The 23348-nt window shown below is 44.6% G+C and overlaps 1 protein-coding gene across 1 annotated transcript in view; it reads right to left on the minus strand.

Annotated features, from left to right (window-relative positions):
* The window catches only part of PGK1 (phosphoglycerate kinase 1), a 39936-nt gene extending 16588 nt beyond the window's left edge, over positions 1 to 23348 (minus strand). The window contains exons 1-4 of the mRNA XM_068116498.2: positions 23205 to 23348; positions 9749 to 9799; positions 9069 to 9224; positions 8596 to 8740 (exon numbers count right to left, since the gene is read on the minus strand). Of these exons, the coding sequence (XP_067972599.1) occupies positions 8596 to 8740; positions 9069 to 9224; positions 9749 to 9799; positions 23205 to 23266 (414 nt within the window). The 5' untranslated portion in view covers positions 23267 to 23348. The remainder of the gene's footprint in view (positions 1 to 8595; positions 8741 to 9068; positions 9225 to 9748; positions 9800 to 23204) is intronic.

The following is a 23348-nucleotide window of genomic DNA, read 5'->3' on the forward strand; positions in this document are numbered from 1 at the left end:
ACACTCATAGACTTCGTCACACACCTGACCACCACACACCTTGGCACACACTTGTCGTTTGTACACCTCACCAACACACCTCTTCGCGCCCACTGCTCGGTCACATCCTCTGTGACAACCATGGGTGTGCACTCAACTGCACACCCAATCACGTGCTTCACTACCAACTCAAGCGTGCATTCCCACACGCGCTCGACCATTCCAGGTGTGCATCCTTCCATTCCAGGTGTGCATCCTCTCTCACCTGCTACAACCGACTCGTGCTTCGTGTCACTCTCGCTACTCTCACCACCACACTCGGTCGCGCATTCACCCTTACTCTTGACAGCGCACTCTGTAATCATGCACTCCTCTGTTGCACACCTTTTTCGCGCATCCTCCTGCGCACACTCTCCCGTTACGCCCTCCGTAACACTCACCACAGGTGTGCATTCTTCCGTTACATCCCATGTAACACTCCCCATCACGCGCTTCCATGTGCCCCCCCACACACGCGCCACGACCAACTCACTCTCGACAGCACACTCACTCCTCGGCGCGCACTTTTTCCTCACACAGCCCATAGTCGGACATTCTCGCACACGTCCTCCTTCACACTCTGTACCTGTCGCACACCTTACCAGCGGCCTCTCACGAACACCCGGGTCTACACCAACACCCAAGCCGACGGAATCTCCCCTCACACCATATACATTTCCGAGTATATCGCCACTCACCTCGGCACCTCGTCTTCGCCCCTCCTCCCCCACCTGAAAACTCTTTATTTGGTCAGTAAGCACATCATCACGATTTGAGCACAGACCTTGTACATATTCCATCACCTCCTCCTTTATCTCTCTCTTAGTTTCCCTCCGTCTCTTCTTAATTTCACTCACCCCCCCTTCCACTTCCTCTAATTTTTGCTTCACCTCTTTCATTTCCCGGTGCACCCCCTCAATTTCTTCCTCTAATGCCACCTTAGTCGTCTCTATGTGCGTCCTTACCTCCCGTTCTTTCGTCTCCATTGCTTCTGTCACCTCGTCCAACCTCTTTGTCAACCCCTCATGTACCATCCGACATTCCCTCTTCGTCGCTATAAGTCCCTCTTTTATCTCCTTCTGAGTCGCCTTTAACCCCCCAATTACCGCAGTGTTCTTTTCCACCTGCTCCACTAATTCCTTTTGTCCCACCGTCAGCTGTTCTACTCCCCATGTCAGGTCTTCTATGCCCCCCTGTAACCTAGCCGTACTATTTCTCACCTCTTTCTCCATATGCTCCTCACCTCGCTTTACCTCTTTGCGTACCCCCGCGACCTCCTCGCCCACACCTCATCTGATCTCCTCCCCCATTTCTCCCATCTCTTTGGTAGATGCTGCCCTCATCTGTTCCAAATCATTCCTCTGGGCATCCAATTTGGTTTCTAACCCGATTTTCACCTCCTCTATCTGATCTCCCATCTGCTTAATTTCCCGGGCGGATTGCTCCCCTATTTCCCGCAATTTGCCTTCCATTGTGTTTTCTAGCCCCGTTAACCCATTCTTTACCCCTTCCATCTGGTTCTCCTGGGCAGCCATTCTATTTTCCAACCCCGTTAACCCCTCCTTCATTTCCCAAATTTGATTACCCATGTCCTCTAGTTGGCCCCCCAATTTACCTTCGAGCCCCCCGATTTGGCTTTCTAATCCCCCAAATTTATTGTCTAAACCCTCAAATTTATTTCCCATATTACTTAACCCGTCTCTCAATTGCTCACTGGTACCCCTTGCTTCGTCCCACATTGCTCCCATTTGGCCCCTCAATTGCTCACCCTGAGCCCTCGTTTCTTCCTTTTGGGTGTCTATTTTACTTTCTAATCGCTCCCCCATTCTGTTTTCCAAACCTCCGATTTGGTTTCCCATTTGCTGCCCCATTCTGTTTTCCAATCCTATAATTTGGTTTCCCATTTCTGCCCTTGATTTGTCCCCCGACTCGGCCATAAGGGCCCTTATTTGCTCCATGAATAGGCCCCAGTCCATCGGCGGCGCTGCTACGGTCACGGGCGCGGTGACATTTGGTGCCGCTGCAACCACGTGCGCGAGGGCACCATCTCGTGTACCTGATACCCCCTCAACCACATCCTCATTTCTCTCCTCCTCCATTTCCCCCCTGTGGTCCTGGGTTACCCCTAACCCCTCTTCTAATTCCCCCACCGGCATCCGGTCGCCTTGACCATCCATGGCGCGATTTTAAATTTAGGATGTTAAATAAAATTGTGGGCCACTCGTAATTTGAGCGCGCTAAGTGGGCTTCAGGTCCGAATCCCACTCCTGGCACCAATTTGTTGCGGATCTCTACGTCGGCCTTTTTCCCCTTAAGAAGGGGGGGATTAATCCCCTTTGTTTTTGACTGACCGATGTGAGTCCTGAAGTTGCACAGCTCCCTCCGGAGAGGCAGGGGCACAACCTCGTTCGCGACCGCGGACAGATGTTAATTGCCGAGCGGTTTAGCAACCGCGGCACGAACCATTAGCAGAGACTAAACCCGATCCTGAAACGTTGGCCAAAATCGCGCCACAGGTTTTCAATGGGGAAATCACAAAGACGACCGAACGAGCATGAAGAAGAAGAACGAAGGTAGGAAATACAAATATAATTTATTACTAACTATTATGTACACAATCAAAAGAACCAAGGAGAAGGAAAGAAAAGAAAATAATTTACAGAAGGAGGGAAGGACTAGAAGACACAGTGCAATTCTAACTTACCTATACAAGCTTACTTAAACCCCAGGACAACATAAAAGATGGACGACAATCAGACTTACACGGGGGATGATGACAGGAATGGCAGGAAGGAGAGGAAGGTTCAGCTGGAGGTGGATGGCTGGACGGACGAGGAAGGTGGGATCACAAGGCGGGAAGGATGCGGGTGGTTGGTGTGATCCCGGCTCGAGTTGAGCAGCCGCCGACTCTCCTCAAAAGCAACGCTGCCGTCAACGCTCAAGCTGCGGTGGTCAAAGCTGCAGTGGTTCAGCTCCACGCTGCTGCTCCTCCTCCACTGGGCTCAACTCCACTCTCGGTGGACTGCTCTTCCTCCACTGATGGACTTGAACTCAACTGGTGGACTGCGGTACTCAACAACTCTCTGACGCATCTCTCGCATCTCTCGTGGGGGCGTCGCGCTGCGGGTTATATCACACCCCTACCAAGCCATACCCACTGAGTCCTGGTTGGGTGCGAGGGCTTCCTGGCTCCACCTCCTGGTGACGAGGGGGCGGGCCACGCCCGTGATTTGGCGGCTCCTCCCCCCTTCTTCTCCGAGACAGAGCACATGGCCAATGGCGTCTTGCGGGATAGAAAACCACTCGCACCGCTGGGATAGAAAACCAAAGGGGACCTATCTTATTTGAATTCGGTGCAATGCAGTGTCAATTAATGGAAGACACAGCCTTAAACTAATACACATAATAAGGAAATAACTATTTAGAAGGATATATGATTTGCTACGTCCATGTATATGGATTAACTAGGAGGACGACCTTTGACCTTTACACTACGGAGGGTGATATTTACAACAAGATTCAATTCACTACACAGGGTGATATTTACAACAATTCTCAAATCCACAACAATATTTTAAAATTCTCATATCCGGATCCGGATCTTCACCAAATCAAATCAATTCTTCCTTGTCACACACCAAACTGGTCCACCAAGTTTCGTCCAAATCCGTCCACAACTTTTTGAGATATCCTGCTATGGATCGTTTTTGGCTCTATCTCCTTATGGTGAAGAATCACTTTAAAATATTTTTAAATTCTCATATCCGGAGCCGGATCTTCACCAAATCAAATCAATTCTTCCTTGTCACACACCCAACATGTCCACCAAAGTTCGTCCGAATCCGTCTAACTTTTTGAGATATTGTGCTATATTGTTTTTGGCCCTATCTCTAAATGGTGAAGAATCAAATAAATAATACTCGTATCCGGATCTGCATCCGCATCTTCACCAAAATCTAATCAATTCATCCTTGTCGCACACCCAACATGTCCACCAAAGTTCGTCCGAATCCGTCTAACTTTTTGAGATATCGTGCTATATATCGGTTTTGGCTCTGTCACTCAATGGTGAAGAATGACTTAAAAAATAAATAATACTCGTATCCGGATCTGGATCTTTACCAAAATCGAATCAGTTATTCCTCATCACACACCCAACATGTCCACCAAAGTTCGTCCGAATCCGTCTAACTTTTTGAGATATCGTGCTATATATCGGTTTTGGCCCTGTCACTCAATGGTGAAGAATGACTTAAAAAATAAATAATACACGTATCCGGATCTGGATCTTTACCAAAATCGAATCAGTTATTCCTCATCACACACCCAACATGTCCACCAAAGTTCGTCCGAATTCGTCTAACTTTTAGAGATATCGTGCTATATATTGTTTTTGGCCCTATGTCTTAATGGTGAAGAATCAAATAAATAATACTCGTATCCGGATCTGCATCCGCATCTTCACCAAAATCTAATCAATTCATCCCTGTCGCACACTCAATGTGTCCACCAAATTATGTCTGAAGCCATCCACAACTTATTGAAATATCCTACTCACAGGTAAACATACAAATAGCCAAACAGACAGACAAACATTGGTGAAAACAACATCCGTCCACCTTCAGTAATGATTCGCTAAAGAATAGTGAAGGCAGTTTGTTCCATCATACCTGTGTATTGTCTACATGCCAGTACTTATATACCTATTGCAGGTAGTGCAATTATCCAGCAAACTGGAAACAGGGAATTTAGTCACCGTACTGTCGCACTGGTGATTATATTGATGAAGTGGCAACCTGTGCCCTTATGCATTTATAATGCATAAGGGGCACAGATAAAACAAACAAAAGTTATACTCATGGTTAAAATTGCACTCCCCCCACCCCCAAAAAAGAGAATAGTCCTATTTGTAATGCCCACTGGGGCTCTAATAGGTTTCTGCTTACTCAGAAGTATCCTAGAGTAAGTTTCTGCTTGCTCAGAAGGTCTAAAGTTAGGGTGCATGTACACCCCGCAAAGGCTTTCAGCCAAGAAGTGAAATTGACTCCTAACATGAGCTAAAGATAGGTCGGCCCAGGATTCCAGGAAAGGCAAATCAGAATTTGACCTTTTGTCATGCTTTGACATTCACTTCCTTCTCCCACTTGGCCTGATGCTTGACTCTCAATTTCAAATCATGTGAAGGTCAATACTGTATAGATAATTTTGGATGTATCGGCAGGTGAAGTGCCTTAAGCTGACCATACACTGAGGAGATCGGCCATTTGCAAGTGTTTAGTTTGGTGTGATTGTCACATGAGAGTATTATTCACAAGTGATTAACAAGCTGGGATTCACTCAACGAATCGCCTCAGTATACAGAGGTCTTTAAATGTTAGTAGAACTGGGTCTGTTAGAATATTGTGAAGGTTGTGGAACCGGCTCCCATGGAGAGAACATCCATGAACACGTAGAACTCCCTAGAATCAGTTATGCCATTAAATTATGTGCACAGTAGACCCCACCCATTGGCTAGAGCGAAATGGGATAAATGCATTGTGGGATTTAGTTAGGTCTTTCCCCTTCGCTTCAATTCTCTTACATTATGCTCTCGCATCTTTCAAAAACAACCACATTACAGATGGCAACCTCCATCTTGCTCCTTCATTCATTCAAAAGAGCTAGGCAGGAAAGATCGCTGGCTGGGATGAAAAAAACTTTAAAGGAGGAGCAGCCGACCCCGAGGAAGAGCCGGACATTTGGAATGATTGTTGTTGCGGGGGTGTCAGCTCATGAACGCGCCCAATGAGGATGTGCTGCACCGAGTCGAAAGGCACGCCACGACCTCTGCTCCCAGGAACTCCACCTCCCATGAACTTTGCTCCCTCGTGCGTTTGCCCAGCCCAAGTGGTTAAAAAATCCGGATCACCAGAGCATCCGTTGCTGTTGGAGCATGCTAGGTACCCGAGGAGAAGATGCCTGCCTGTTCGTGCTACAGAGCGATTGCCTACCACGATTAATTTAGCTAGCAGTGGGTGGACTGTACTGCGACGAGTCGAGCATGGGGCAGAGGCACGAGGGCAAGAGAGCCACGAGGTCCCTAGTGTGGGAAGATAGCTCCACTACTGATATACACGACCTTTCTCTTGCTTTCCTCAAAAGCCGCTAATTAGTCTACTTGAGACTTACAAGGAATATCATAATTGAAAGAGCTATCAATGATTGTCCTCTTGATCTGTCTGGGCAAGGTTTACATGAGCACTTCACACTTTTCCTATAAAAGCTTACACTGCATACTGTTACGGATTCTTCACTTCCGTTGTTGTGGTTTTCATCCACTGTAAACATTTTTGATTCCATGTATTATTATTGTTTGTTTGAGGGAAGTACATATTGTTATTTTCAAAAGGTAAAAAAAGTTAATGTTTTAAATGAAACCGGACCCAGATGACGAAGAAGAGGAGGAGAAAAAGAAGGCGGAGCGAGTGAGTCGGACAAGAAGAAGCCGAGCGGCGTTGAGGTTTTGAGCTAACGCTAGCGAACGGACGTCACTAGCGAACTTTTGGGTTTCCCGGGAAAGAGATTCCTGCGACAGAGTTGTTATCGCTGTGACAGATCAACCTGCGTGTCAGGTTTTGCAGTGGATTCTGAAGAGAATCATTGGAGGGCCGTTACATCTCGAGTATGGGCCGTCAGCCATTTTACCTCGCGCATTTGTGCTTCTCTCAAGGTTTTTTGCTTCGCTTTAATCACTGTCACCGCATTCAGACGTGGATCTGGCATGTGTGTGTGACGTGGCTCTTTGTAAATCTGCGATTCGCTGATTTGGAGCCGTGAAACGTCCATACCCGAGGGTGTGATTTCCCAGTCGCCTGGAGGGCGCCTTTGTGCAGCTTTGGCAGCGAGACTGTACTTGTCATCCGAACTGGATTCTGGTCTCGATTGGACATTGTTCTGACGATCACTGGAGCAGATCGACTTTGGCTTGAAGCCGGGATCGACTTTGGCTTGAAACCGGAACCAACTCTGGGTTGAAGCCGGGAAAGAGACATTGGGGATGTTCTTGTTTCACTCACTTGGAGCACAGTGAGTTATATATTACGAAACTGATGGTACCATCATAGGATATATATTGATTGTACTTTTGGTTACTATTATTGTTGTACTGTTATTCTTGTGTGACCTTAATACAATATTTGTTTGTTGGTAACAATTGGTGTGGCTTCACCAATGATCTTTGACATACAGAATAACACATTTTTCTGCCGTGACTCCTCTCGGGGCTCGGAGGTACACCGTGAGCAGGGGTTTGGGGAGGAGCACATAACAATACGCTGTCCTCATTCACTCTCACTCCCTTCTCCTCCAAGTACCCCTCCCTTTTCCTTGTCGTCTTCCCATTGCGGGATTGGAACGCACCCATCAATGCGTGCCGAGGTTGAGTCGGCGGCTGACAATATATTTTGCCATACCCCTTTATCCTCTTTACTTCCTCTATTTTTCCAAAGGAATGGTTCTGTTGGCGCCATGTCCTGTGTATAAATAAACAAGTCAGATTCCCTAAGGGGGAAATAAGTATGCAGGTAAGATCTGCTCTGCTGTGCCTTTCTTGATGCTTGGTTATTGTTGAAAATATGTGCTTCGTGATTGTTGAATCTTACGTGCTCCTTTTATTTGGTAAAACTGTTTTCCATCCTGCTCGTTTTTGTCTCGTTTCCTGCATTGGCTCGATTTAGTATGTACAAATAGATAGACGGGGCATTTTACCCCACCGATCGCTCATACCACCAACCAACGTGCACTCACAGTCTGCTCCGCTGTATGTAATAAATAGATACAAGGGTAAGCGTTGATGTCATGTACCCCAACTGGCATCACCAAGCCACCGGAAAGGTAACACATTTGCAAAAGAGTGAAAACCCTGCCGGGTTTAGTGGTCTCAGTCGGCTCCTGTAGTTGCGTAACAACCAGGCGGGCCACAGACTTATCTGCGGTGTGGCGGCCTGCAGGTGCGGAGGTCGGGGAGAGTCCGAGAAGTCTCTCTCATGGTGAACCCTAGACCCCGCGTCCTTAACAATATTAACCAGTCAGACCCATTTCTGTTGTGTAGGCATCACTCTTTGCAAATTCTTGTTTTCTAGATTCTCAGTGGAGAACAATTTTATGGAATCAATATACAGACTAGAAGAGAAATGTTTATTTATATGTGAATGCAGTTCCATTACGCACTTTAAAAAAAAGTAAACTTTTTTAGTTACAGCCTTTCAGTGACTAGCCTGCCAACTTAGCAATGTTATTGCAATCAGTGACGCAAGAGCAGCAGTTATAATTTGACAATAGTTTGAAATTGACTTGCGTTGCATTCCCATCTGGATCTCTGGCTCATGACGTAGAGAACCAAGGTTCAAATCCCATGTACCAACCATGTGTTTGTGCATAGTCTACAAATGTCATTGTAATTAATGTAAAATTACACTGACGTCTTCTGTCTGTCTTTCATGTGATTTATGTACAAACCCCACCATGAGCCTTAGGTTAATGCAAAATAAGAAAATACCTTGTGTTTTCTTTAAATCAGGGTATATGTTGGAGTCTGACCTTGTTCCCTGCAGCATCCTTGCCCTTTCCTTCCTCTTCAGCATGGAAGCGAAGATTTTCCAGCAATATGACAGAACCAACAGCTGGCGCATGGCAAGCAGCTTCGATGGCAGGTCCTACACAGTCTGAGAGGAATGTCACCTCCCTGTGGGAAATGGGAGTCAGTGATGACGTAAATATGTCGTCAGTTATTCAGAATATTGGAGAGAGTTAACCAACGAATACCAGACTCTAACTTTTTGTGTCATTGTGAGCATGTTAAAAGCACAAGTATAGGATGCCCGAGATCTAGAGTTGGCCTATTGGGGGAGGTGCATCAGTGGCACAGCCGCGCTCCCAGCCAATGATACTACTCACAGCCATGTGCTGCATACGTAAGTAGAAGAAACAGAAGAAGAACAAGTAAAGTAACAAGAAGGTTAACAAGTATGAGAATCTGCTGATCTTCACCAGATCCAGCTTCCCAAACTGACCTTCCCAGCAGATGTTGCAGTTCAGCAGCCACGGGTGCCAGGGAGAAACGGTCAGGAGATGGACGGCCATCCGGCCGGCCAAGATGGCTGGCGATGACGACAGATCTTGCACCATGGGACAAGCAGTGCTGCACGGTAGGCAGGGCAGCAGCGATTCTGCACATAAGGATGGATGGGAACAATTGATAAATGACTGATATATCCACATAAATCCATTTTACCGATGTTTGCACATTCAGCGAGGATTCTCGTCTCATTGGAAGTTGCAGTCTGGAACTCCATGCTGGAATATAATATAACAACTAAAGCCGAAATGAGTTTAAATCTGAAACCCTTTGAAATCTGAAAGTTTTAAATGCACGAAACCTTTCAGGGCACAAGAAGAAGATCTCCCATTGTCCGACAAATTTTAATTGTGTTATGCATTGGATGATAACATTAATTAATTAATACTGTAATTATGAATCAAATGCATTCAGAAACACGGGCACGCGACCACGCGCATGCACACACACACACACACACACACACACACACACACACACACACACACACACACACACACACACACACACATACACACACTATTACAATTATGCTAGTCATCCAGTCTTTCAAAGAAGTGATGGGAAAATAAAGGAATAAAAAAGAGCAAAAAAGAGAGTCTGCAATTAACTTACCGTTGGTTGTTTGTTATCTCTTTTCCTTTCATAGGAACATTAAAATCAACCCTGGAAACAACAAATCACAAATTAAATCCCATCAATTACATTTGACATTACAGTAATAGCAGCAAGAATAACAAGGGTACACATACAGACTACCTAAGGATTATAGCCAGATACAGATGCAAAACTAGACTTCATAGAACACCTTACTCTGAACAGGGTTTTGAATGTGTGAAGAGGCGATTTGTGTTCCATAGTGTTCAAGTTTATAATTCAATTGAAATAAAATAAAGATTTGAAATGTTATAAAAAAAAAAATTGGGAACTTTACCACCATTGATATAGCGTCTTTTACACCACCCTATCGATCACGCAACATTAGTTATTCATGCCTGGTGTTTGTGTCTTTTATGACGTCCTTATAAACCGTTTCCTGTTTGGAATGGTTTTCAATTTTGTTTGACTGCCAGACAGGCAGACAGAATAAAAAATATATTATCTCGCTCTTCTCTGCGCCCACTCCTCTCAATATTGAAAATAAGTTGTTCCTTGAGCATAAACTGATGTTTGTGGGAACACAGACAAACGAAATGAAACAATTGCTTAAACCATAGGTAGTAGGTTTTAGAAAGCAACCGCCCAGGGTAGTACTACCGTTCAGACTTAGGAGCGACAACCACCCAGACTCGTTATGCACTTTTCTTCTCTTTTATTTAAGGCCTGAGTTTTCATTTTATGAGTCGTATGATCCATTTATGATCCATTTTTCAAAGACATCACACCATTTCTTTATGAGTTTTCAGGAAGGAGAGGCTCGATCTCAATCTCTCACTCCATACCACAAGGATTGGCTGTTGAACCCTCAGTTTACTTCTCTGGCCAAACTCTGAAACAGGTGTCATTCCTGATGTTCACAGGCTTCACTATCTGTCACAACCTCCGAGTAGACCATATTTCCAAAATGGCGTCTATGGTTTGCCAACGCATTGGTAGCCTCCACAGAGCCAAGTTCATTCTGAGCCACCATTATAACTCATCACAGTGTACGAGGCCTCCATCTCCTAAGTACTCCTGAGTATGGCTTCATACTCGAGGCTCTTCCTGCTGCTTCCCATCTTGCAAATCTTTTGACAGAGAGTTCAAGGCCTTTTGTACTATTGTGTATTCATAGCTGAATGAAATGTGTATTCGTATCCAGATCTACATGGGAATGTAACAGTTGCACCTTTCAGATATCTGCCCTTGCACTCTGCCCCTTGGAATCAGAATGTTGTGTTCCTGTCTGGTCCTGCTCATCAGACACCAAGCTCGTGGTTGTGCAGTGACGTATGACACAGTGCGAATCAATTATTAGGAACCTGGCACCCCACAATTAGGAACCTGGCACCCCACAATTAGGAACCTGGCATCCCACAATTAGGAACCTGGCACCCCATAATTAGGAACCTGGACCCCGCAATTAAGAACCTGGCACCCCACAATTAGGAACCTGGCACCCCACAATTAGGAACCTGGACCCCACAATTAGGAACCTGGCACCCCACAATTAGGAACCTGGCACCCCACAATTAGGAACCTGGCACCCCACAATTAAGAACCTGGCATCCCACAATTAGGAACCTGGCACCCCACAATTAGGAACCTGGACCCCACAATTAAGAACCTGGCACCCCACAATTAAGAACCTGGCATCCCACAATTAAGAACCTGGCACCCCACAATTATGAACCTGGACCCCACAATTAGGAACCTGGACCCTACAATTAGGAACCTGGACCCCACAATTAGGAACCTGGACCCCACAAGTAGGAACCTGGCATCCCACAATTAGGAACCTGGACCCCACAATCAGGAACCTGGCACCCCGCAATTAGGAAACGGGCACCCCACAATTAGGAACCTGGCACCCCACAACTAAGAACCTGGCATCCCACAACTAAGAACCTGGCATCCCACAATTAGGAACCTGGCACCCCACAATTAAGAACCTGGCACCCCACAATTAGGAACTTGCAATCCCACAATTAGGAACCTGGCACCCCACAATAGGGAACCTGGCATCCCACAACTAGGAACCTGGCACCCCACAATTAAGAACCTGGCACCCCACAATTAGGAACCTGGCACCCCACAATTAGGAACCTGGCATCCCACAATTAGGAACCTGGCACCCCACAATTAGGAACCTGGCATCCCACAATTAAGAACCTGGCACCCCAAAATTAAGAACCTGGCACCCCACAATTAAGAACCTGGCACCCCACAATTAAGAACCTGGACCCCACAATTAGGAACCTGGCACCCCACAATTAGGAACCTGGCATCCCACAACTAGGAACCTGGCATCCCACAATTAGGTACCTGGCACCCCACAATTAGGAACCTGGACCCCACAATTAGGAACTTGTATCCCACAATTAGGAACCTGGACCCCACATTTAGGAACCTGGCATCCCACAACTAGGAACCTGGCCTCCCACAATTAGGAACCTGGCATCCCACAATTAGGAACCTGGCATCCCACAATTAGGAACCTGACACCCCACAATTAGGAACCTGGCACCCCACAATTAGGAACCTGGACCCCACAATTAGGAACCTGGACCCCACAATGAGGAACCTGGCATCCCACAATGAGGAACCTGGAATCCCACAATTAGGAACCTGGCACCCCACAATTAGGAACCTGGCATCCCACAATTAAGAACCTGGAATCCCACAATTAGGAACCTGGAATCCCACAATTAGGAACCTGGAATCCCACAATTAAGAACCTGGAATCCCACAATTAGGAACCTGGAATCCCACAATTAAGAACCTGGCACCCCACAATTAGGAACCTGGCATCCCACAATTAAGAACCTGGAATCCCACAATTAGGAACCTGGAATCCCACAATTAGGAACCTGGAATCCCACAATTATGAATCTGGAATCCCACAATTAAGAACCTGGCACCCCACAATTAGGAACCTGGCATCCCACAATTAAGAACCTGGAATCCCACAATTAGGAACCTGGAATCCCTCAATTAAGAACCTGGAATCCCACAATTAGGAACCTGGCATCCCACAATTAAGAACCTGGAATCCCACAATTAGGAACCTGGCATCCCACAATTAAGAACCTGGAATCCCACAATTAGGAACCTGGAATCCCTCAATTAAGAACCTGGAATCCCACAATTAGGAACCTGGACCCCACAATTAAGAACCTGGAATCCCACAATTAGGAACCTGGAATCCCACAATTAAGAACCTGGACCCCACAATTAAGAACCTGGACCCCACAATTAAGAACCTGTACCCCACAATTAGGACCCGGCACCCCACAATTAGGTCATGCCGATCAGAATAATTTTTTCTTTTGCTCCACCACTTACCCATCGTGAGGACACAACAACTAAATTGGTAGCAAAGGTCCAATAGTCACCATACTTACCACTTTGGACGATCTATTTCTTGTTTGTTTACCACATCTGTGCCACCAGCGAAAGGACTCCGATGACAACGTGACCAAGTTTGTTTTCCACAATTTAAACCACACTGGCAGATGATCCTTTGCAATCAGAAAAGCTTAATAATGCAATAACGTGAAATTTTATCCACCCTGTACTGATGTCCTTGGAATTCATGTAAAGGTAAACTGAAGTCTCCTCAAGTCATTGTTCTGCATGTGGTTTGTGTTCAAGCCCCAAGACAGCTTTGGATCAAAGAGAAATCCCAGTTGCAGACATCTAGACAATAAGTGAGAGTTTATACGTACAGAAAGTTATTAAAAAGTCTGGAAAGCTCCCATTTCTTTACTGAATAGGTGCGCGTATCTCTACAGGTGGCCTGCTTTGGCATGGCTGGGGCTGCACAGACAACACAAAGGTAGCTGGCCTTGTACATTCAGGCTTAGTCCGCTCACTGGACCTGTTCAAGCCACGTGAGCAATCCGACGATGGTTCTCTCCAGGCTCACTCAACTCTGAGGCTGCACGAAAGGAGTCTCAAATGTCGGTCTCGGTGTGTGCACACTGGCACCACAAAAGAGATGCTTCACACACTTGACTACACGTATCTCTGTAACTGCACACCCAGGTGAAGCTACTCCTCACCTCAAAGGTCTTCGCCAACCTTACTGTGTTTGGTTTTGATCTCCCACTGTCTCATGAGACCACCCCCTTGTGACATCACACCAATGATAACTCATTGTGATCATACCTGGCTGAAGTGTCCTGTTGCAGGGCAATCATCCAATCAGATATCTTAATTGTCCTTAGTTTGTGGCCTCGTGGAAATATATAGTAAATCCCCAATTGACGTTGTATGTTTCTCACACTACACCTCCTACAGTTCTGGCCCGATTACATCCAGACTTGCTACATAGGATCAGCATGGCCCTAATTAGTGTATATAAGTGTTTTTATATTTACCCATGGTCTTGGGGGCAGAGAGGGGGCAGGGGACTCAAATGCCTTATGTAAATGTGTATTGTGTAGCGCCACCACCAGGTGGGAGAGGGTATTACAAGTCCCACTCTTTAAAGTACAGTATTCCTGTCCCCACGTCATAATCCCAGTCCTAGTCCAGTCATAATCCCAGTCCCAGTCCAGTCATAATCCCAGTCTCAGTCCAGTCATAATCCCAGTCCCAGTCCAGTCATAATCCCAGTCCCAGTCCAGTCATAATCCCAGTCCAGTCATAATCCCAGTCCCAGTCCAGTCATAATCCCAGTCCCAGTCCAGTCATAATCCCAGTCCCAGTCCAGTCATAATCCCAGTCCCAGTCCAGTCATGATCCCAGTCCCAGTCCATTCATAATCCCAGTCCCCGTCCAGTCATAATCCCAGTCTCAGTCCAGTTATAATCCCAGTCTCAGTCCAGTCATAATCCCAGTCCCAGTCCAGTCATAATCCCAGTCCCAGTCCAGTCATAATCCCAGTTACAGTCCAGTCATAATCCCAGTTGGTTGACAGGCACTTCTGAGTCCACCCAGCATTCATGTCATGTGACTTTTCTGTCCAAGTGCTTAGCTGTCTACCATTGGCCGATCAACCACATTACTTTCTAATCAGAATGACCTCAGCTACCTTGTGTAGTTTTGTATCGAGTTTTACATTGTATCAATATTATACTTTGATAGATATATGTTGAAATTATTATTCACTTTCAAAAATACTACTAACTTATGCTTATCAAATGACTCGAGCAAAGGGAACCTGGCATTGCCTGGTGCAGTTCTTATCCTGTTGGGATTTTGAAGAAATCAATTTTGGTTTTTAAATTTATTTTGGGAGGGGAGAGGGGAGGCTAAAACAATTCCCTACACCCACTAAGGAATGGGATCGGAGATGATATAATATTGTCTTTCACATAGCTACAAAGACGTAGGCCCTATTGAGCGAATAAAAAAGGAATTCCAAAAAAATCCAACTTTTGTTTTTAAAATATTTCAAAAACTTTTTTTTTGCCTAAAACACTCCCTGCCACTCACTGATGAACCTCTGTAAGTTTGATGATCTGTTTGGCCATCCCTGAGACAAATGGCGACACACACACACACACAGACAGACACATAAGGCTTTCTTATAGTATAGATTAAATGCATTCATAAACAAAAATCTCTACTATTCTAAAGGTAAATGATAAATGACTACATCAGGAAGTACGAGTACCAATCACATATTGAGCAGGTCATGCATTGCAACAATAAATCAAATAAAGAAATCAAAAAATTTAAAAAAAAAAAAAATCAAAAATGTTGAAAAAAAAAAAACGTTTTAAAAAAATTCTAAAAATATTTTTGGGAAATTTTTTTACATTTTGAAATTAAATTTGATTTAATTTGATAATTTGAAATTAAAATCAAATTAAATTAAATTTGAAATTAAAATTAAATTTGAAATAAATTTGAAATGAATAAATGAAATGCAATAAATGAAATAAATCATAAATAAATGAATAAATAAACAATAATATAGATTAAATGCATTCATAAACAAAAATCTATACTATTCTAAAGCTAAATGATAAATGACTACATCAGGAAGTATGAGTACCAATCACATATTGAACAGGTCATGCATTGCAACAATAAATGAAATAAATAAATAAAAAAATTGGAAAAAAAAAATCAAAAAAGTTGAAAAAAAAAAAACGTTTTAAAAAAAATAAAAAATATTTTTGGGGAAATTTTATACATTTTGAAATTAAATTTGATTTAATTTGATAATTTGAAATTAAAATCAAATTAAATTAAATTTGAAATTAAAATTAAATTTGAAATAAATTTGAAATGAATAAATGAAATGAAATAAATGAAATAAATCATAAATAAATGAATAAATAAACAATAATATAGATTAAATGCATTCATAAACAAAAATCTCTACTATTCTAAAGCTAAATGATAAATGACTACATCAGGAAGTACGAGTACCAATCACATATTGAACAGGTCATGCATTGGAACAATAAATCAAATAAATAAATAAATCCTGATTTTTGTAACATAAATAAATAAAGTAACCCTTGTGCCCCTTCCCCTTAGTACGTCCAGAGAGAGAATGCGCTTGATCCATAAATGTTCGCTGTTGTCGCCCCTTCACTAAAATTTGATGACTCCATTCTTACTGATGTTTTTGGGTTAATTTGCCCAAAGTACTACAATTCTGGGTGCATCTGGTGAGTGCAAGTTACCATCTACTTTGTATTCGTGAGGGGTGAAAGATGTTATTAGAAACAAGAAACATCTTTGGGTCGACCTCGATATGAAAAAACCAACAACAACAAAAAGTCGGTTGTTGTTGGATGGTAAAGATCACTCAATATCTTTCATAAAGAGGAGGTGAGTTACCATATCACCAGCATCCTCAACAAAGTCCAAATTCCTGCCACAACCAGTCGAGTATCGTGCAATGGAGTGGCGATTTGTCCAGGATTGGATTGGTTCTTACCTTGAAAGGTTTTTCGACTTGTCATAAACACCCCCAAATATGTGGAATATGTCTTTCAATCCTGACAAATCTCACTCTCACTGTTTCTCTCTGGAAGGACCATCTAGCAAACCCTAATATCTACTTTCTTAACAGTTCTCTTGAGGTCAGAAGTTCAGTCATTCAAACTCCTGGGTCTCTTCATCAGCCATGATCTTTCTTGGACAATCCACATTTGAAAGTTTGCCTCCAAAGCCAGCCGCTGACTGGACATCCTGTACAGAGTCCTTCCTTCGCACACCTGAACTCACATCCACCCATAATAGTCAGGTGGCTTAGTGCTATATTTAAAGATTAGTTACCAGGCGGATAAAAGCACAATATTTGGCATGAGGCCAAATTAGGGGCCTATTAATTAATGTTAGTCTAGGAGGCCTCCAGAGTTTAAAAACAAACAAAAAAAAAACAATTGTGTATCTTTGTGACCGGCCAGACACACAAAATACATTTGTGTGTCTGGCCGGGCATCCCTTCCAGCTGCTGGATTTCGACGATGAACCTTTCCAGAAGCTCGAGAGACTGACTGTTATCCTGTATAACAAAACCAGTCCTTTGAGCTCTGTCAACGAGACAAGAAGGGAACTCTTCTGCCATAAGAATCGAGCAATGGACAAACTGCCACCCACCAAGGATGCGCTACTCCAACATGTCCGACGCGCAGTGTATCAAGCAGGAATCTGGACGACCAGCACACAAACACAGCCGGTGGTTCCTTCTCCACAGGATTTTGCCTGACCAAGGTATCACAGTCATGGATACCAGTTTGGGTGACAATTCCAGAGGTTTCCAGATCGTGCAGGGAGCTGATCAAATGCTCCTGCAAAGGAGACTGCTCTAACTGCAAATGTGGCAAAGCAAATCTGGACTGCTCACCACTTTGCAAGTGCAAATGTACTCCATGGAGCATTGCAAACTGTGTGTTACTGCAAGAGACATCACAGGACAATGCCTCATACTTTGTAAGAAACTGTGACTGTTATTATAAACAAATTGCATTCCAACTCAACTCCATGAAATGGCCTACTATTGTCTCCGTAGTGTGAGAGAGTAAGGGGAATTGAGAACTACTTGGAGACCTACGAATAAAGCACAGTGATGTTATTTGCTTGAAAATTGGGTTTTGTCTGTACAATTCAAATTACTGTAGTTATTCTAATAAATGCCTTGGACCTTTTAATATCGCCTTGACTAGCACAAGGCCAGTTACTGAAATACATGATTCACTATTATTCACTTTATTGGATGATAATATTTCCCTTCCAGGAGAGGGTGGATGCTTATTTGAAATTTGCCATTTATTGGAATAATAACGGTCTTTATAATATTTTACAATGTATTGGTACTATTATAATGTACACAATAACATTCAACTACCTCAAAATCCCAAATTTGTCAACCACCCTGGGTTTCTCATGACTACCAGGACTCGAGAAAAGCTATATTTTGTCATCGATGTCGGCCATCTTGAATATTGGTGTTCGACATGAATTTGTTTTTAAACTCCGGAGGGCTCCTAGGCTAACATTAATTAATAGGCGCTAAGGGAGCCTCATGCCACATATTGTGCTTTTATCCGCCCGGGAACGGTACTTTCACTAAGCCACCTGTCTATAAGGCCTTCGTGTGCAGCTTGATGGAGTACTGCTCTCCCCTCTGGGCTGGCTTCCCTGCCTCACATCTTGCTCAACTTGACACCGTGGAAACCAAAGCCTTCCAGGTTATTGGAATCTTCCATGATGAAGTTGAGTCTATGGATTTCTCACTTTTTGCCATCGCAGGCAGGTCAGTGGTCTTTCATTCTTCTTGTGCCTCCTTTCTGGTCTTGCACCTCTGCTCTTTCCGTGCTTTGACCCCCCCGGATTTCTCTAGGCACACAAGACTCACCATCAACCCTCTCCTGGTGAAACTACCTAAATCCACTCATTTGTTCCTCTTTTTCCCACCTGTGGAACAAACTCCAACATCCTCTTCAATCTCATTCTCCCATTCAGGTCTTCAAGGCAGCTGTTCACCACCATTTCAGATCATCTCCACTCCAAAACCATGATTTTTTTACCCTCATTAACCAACCCACCCACCCCAATTCCTCATTCTTTCAGATTTCCAGTTTTCCCTCCTGTGAGTTTCCTTCTGTATCCATCTTGTCCACCCCATGCATCCTCTCCTATCCCCTATTCCTTCCCACACTCATTTATTGTCCAAATCTCCCTCTATCTTGGCCTCCAATTCTGCTGGTGTTTCTCCCCTCTCTCTGCTGTTCCTCTTGCCCTGTTGCATCCTGATCCGTTCTGTGTATAAGTACTAGCTCTTCCATGAGCCTCGACTATATGAACTGGAAACAAAAAATTGTTTAGCATACGGAAGAAGAAGTCCGAATACAAAGCAGACGTGGGCAGGCTTTGCATTTTCAGAAGCTTTCTAGTTTTACATGCACATGTTTTATTAAAACTTTATGCTCATCTCCATTTTCTCATCCCACTGCGTTGATGACAAATAAAACAAGAAAAAGAGCAGAAATTGCAAACCCTCGCCAGGATGTGTTTTCAGTGATTTTTAAGACTTTTGTGTTAAAACAAATATGGCGGACGAGCCACGTGACCGATGACATCATTTTTTTTCTCCCACCAATTTATGCCTACATGACGCTCAAGAAATTTCATCTTGATCGGAAGAAGTTTTGTACTTGTCGAATTATGACGTCATAATGGAGGCACCTATGACATCATCATTGACATATTTTATTCCCCATGGAGAGTTTTTTACAATGAGCCATGTCTCAATTTTTTCTATTCAGCACTTTCGGAGATATAGAGGTGCAACGTTTTCGGTTTTTCCAAAATGGCGGCCGAATCACGCGACTTATGACGTCATCATTATCATTAAAAATTATACAGGTGGGGATACAACTATGGTGAAAATTTCCTGTCGATCGGACCAACGGTTGCAGAGAAAATCATATTTATTCTGTGCGGACAAACAAAGAGACAGACAAACGGAATCAAATGCAATACCCTCTCCTCTGGCGAGGGTAACAAGTTCGAATTCACAGTTAGTCATAAAAACACTTCCATTAAATCTTCCCATGTCACTTGTCATCGTTGAGCAATAATATGGAAATAGATGAAAAATTTCATAGAACCTTGTAGCTTCGTTTTCGGGTACCTGTGTTTAAAATGTCTCGTCTGGGTTCCAGTAGTGACAAAACAGGCATTGCATTTTGAACATTCCAGCCTTTAAAGGAACATTAAGTACGTTGTCCCATAGCACTTTCTCATGCACGCTCAACATTCCATGGTGCCATGAGAAGTAAAGGCCATTATATGCTAGCCAAGGTCCAACTGAACAAAGAATATGATTTATTTGTGCAGCCTGGTTGTCAAAGTCTCTGCTCCATCAGCCAATCATGCTGGGAGTCTCTGGTTGTCAAAGTCTCTGCGGCACTAGCCAATCATGCTTGGAGTCCCTGGTTGTCAAAGTCTCTGCCCCACCAACCAATCACGCTTGGAGTCTCTGGTTGTCAAAGTCTCTGCCCCACCAACCAATCACGCTAGGAGTCTCTGGTTGTCAAAGTCTCTGCTCCACCAACCCATCATGCTAGGAGCCTCTGGTTGTCAATGTCTCTGCTCCACCAACAAATCACGCTAGGAGTCTGTGGTTGTCAAAGTCTCTGCCCCACCAACCAATCACGCTAGGAGTCTCTGGTTGTCAAAGTCTCTGCCCCACCAACCAATCACGCTAGGAGTCTCTGGTTGTCAAAGTCTCTGCTCCACCAACCCATCATGCTAGGAGCCCCTGGTTGTCAATGTCTCTGCTCCACCAGCCAATCATGCTGGGAGCCTCTGGTTGTCAAAGTCTCTGCTCCACCAACCAATCACGCTAGGAGTCTCTGGTTGTCAAAGTCTCTGCTCCACCAACCCATCATGCTAGGAGCCTCTGGTTGTCAAAGTCTCTGCTCCACCAACCAATCATGCTAGGAGTCTCTGGTTGTCAAAGTCTCTGCTCCACCAACCAATCATGCTAGGAGTCTCTGGTTGTCAAAGTCTCTGCTCCACCAACCAATCATGCTGGGAGCCTTTGGTTGTCAAAGTCTCTGCTCCACCAACCAAATCATGCTAGGAGCCTCTGGTTGTCAAAGTCTCTGCTCCACCAACCAATCATGCTGGGAGCCTCTGGTTGTCAAAGTCTCTGCTCCACCAACAAATCACGCTAGGAGTCTCTGGTTGTCAAAGTCTCTGCTCCACCAACCAATCACGCTAGGAGTCTCTGGTTGTCAAAGTCTCTGCTCCACCAACCAATCATGCTTGGAGTCCCTGGTTGTCAAAGTCTCTGCTCCACCAACCAATCACGCTAGGAGTCTCTGGTTGTCAAAGTCTCTGCTCCACCAACCCATCATGCTAGGAGCCCCTGGTTGTCAATGTCTCTGCTCCACCAGCCAATCATGCTGGGAGCCTCTGGTTGTCAAAGTCTCTGCTCCACCAACCAATCATGCTAGGAGTCTCTGGTTGTCAAAGTCTCTGCTCCACCAACCCATCATGCTAGGAGCCTCTGGTTGTCAAAGTCTCTGCTCCACCAACCAATCATGCTAGGAGTCTCTGGTTGTCAAAGTCTCTGCTCCACCAACCAATCATGCTGGGAGCCTCTGGTTGTCAAAGTCTCTGTTCCACCAACCCATCATGCTAGGAGCCTCTGGTTGTCAATGTCTCTGCTCCACCAACCCATCATGCTAGGAGCCCCTGGTTGTCAATGTCTCTGCTCCACCAGCCAATCATGCTGGGAGCCTCTGGTTGTCAATGTCTCTGCTCCACCAACCAATCACGCTAGGAGTCTGGTTGTCAAAGTCTCTGTTCCACCAACCAATCACGCTAGGAGTCTGGTTGTCAAAGTCTCTGCTCCACCAACCCATCATGCTAGGAGCCTCTGGTTGTCAATGTCTCTGCTTCACCAACAAATCACGCTCGGAGTCTCTGGTTGTCAAAGTCTCTGCTCCACCAACAAATCACGCTCGGAGTCTCTGGTTGTCAAAGTCTCTGTTCCACCAACCAATCATGCTCGGAGTCTGGTTGTCAAAGTCTCTGCTCCACCAACCCATCATGCTAGGAGCCTCTGGTTGTCAATGTCTCTGCTCCACCAGCCAATCATGCTAGGAGTCTCTGGTTGTCAAAGTCTCTGCTCCACCAACCAATCATGCTAGGAGCCTCTGGTTGTCAAAGTCTCTGTTCCACCAACCAATCATGCTCGGAGTCTGGTTGTCAAAGTCTCTGCTTCACCAACAAATCACGCTCGGAGTCTCTGGTTGTCAATGTCTCTGCTCCACCAGCCAATCATGCTAGGAGTCTCTGGTTGTCAAAGTCTCTGCTCCACCAACCCATCATGCTAGGAGCCTCTGGTTGTCAAAGTCTCTGTTCCACCAACCAATCATGCTCGGAGTCTGGTTGTCAAAGTCTCTGCTTCACCAACAAATCACGCTCGGAGTCTCTGGTTGTCAAAGTCTCTGCTCCACCAACCAATCATGCTCAAAGTCTCTGGTTGCAACTGCAGAGTTGATATCAAATGCTTTCCTTACCCCCAGAGATTATGTGCGTTATTCTGATCACATTCTGCCATCATGGTAGACCTAATTCCCATACATTATTTAGACCAATAGCTAAGGGCACAAGACTGAAGACTGATCTTGTCTAAAGGAACCTCGACGATCGAGGAGGCATTAGGCTTGCGCTATTATTATATTACCAACCTATGGTTGTCCGTGCTCTCTAGTTTTTAAATGCTGAGCATCAAGTCAAGCAAGGAAGCAGCATGGGCCATTTAAAAAATATTTGGAATGACTCGGTCTGGGGTTCGAATAACCGACCTCCCAGAATCAGAGCGGACGCCCTAACCACGACATGCACCAACGAGGCTGATCAAAGAGTTATAAAGATGGGAAAATGACATGGAGGATGTTGGAATTTAACGCACGACCTCTCGCATGCTAAACTAATAATCTACCACTTGATGCAATCCCTTACCTTACCTTACCTAATCTTAATCAAACCCCCTACCTATATGTCAATCCTTCAAAGTTCCTAAATACATCGTCATCGTGCTACCAGACACCTGTTTCTATTACTTTGCGGATTCCTTGCATTGGTGCATCATCCTACAAACCGGGTAACAAACTTGCTTTCTCTTTATCAAACTTATCCTAAAATTTTCCTTTTGGGAAAGACTCAAACAACCTTCCACATCATACCCATTTGCCATTTTCCTAAACCTGTTCCAACAACCTTCACAAGGGGAAACAGATTCAAACTAGATAACTATACCGATTCATATCCTTTGCCGTGTCCAGAAACTTTTTAAAAAAGTAACCGAAACTTCTGATATGTTACAGGCGAGACCGACATCAAATGAACCATCCGTTGAAAGACTTTGGTGGTTTCTCTCGGAGTGCACTTGTCGTGTCACTTTGCTCGCAAACTCGTGTAAAGAGACGAACACCAAACTCACCTCATGAACACTCGTTTGTCCTTGAGGTCCACGCGGTCGATAGTCAGCTTGTTTAGAGACATGGCCGCTTCTTCGCTCTTGGATCTGGAAGATGAGTAACGATACCAGGTCGGACGCACAGAGGGCGACGAGTTTAAAAAGGGT

The sequence above is a fragment of the Myxine glutinosa genome, chromosome 1 (genome assembly GCF_964187855.1).
Source record: "Myxine glutinosa chromosome 1, kmMyxGlut1.1, whole genome shotgun sequence".
Classification (NCBI taxonomy): domain Eukaryota; kingdom Metazoa; phylum Chordata; class Myxini; order Myxiniformes; family Myxinidae; genus Myxine; species Myxine glutinosa.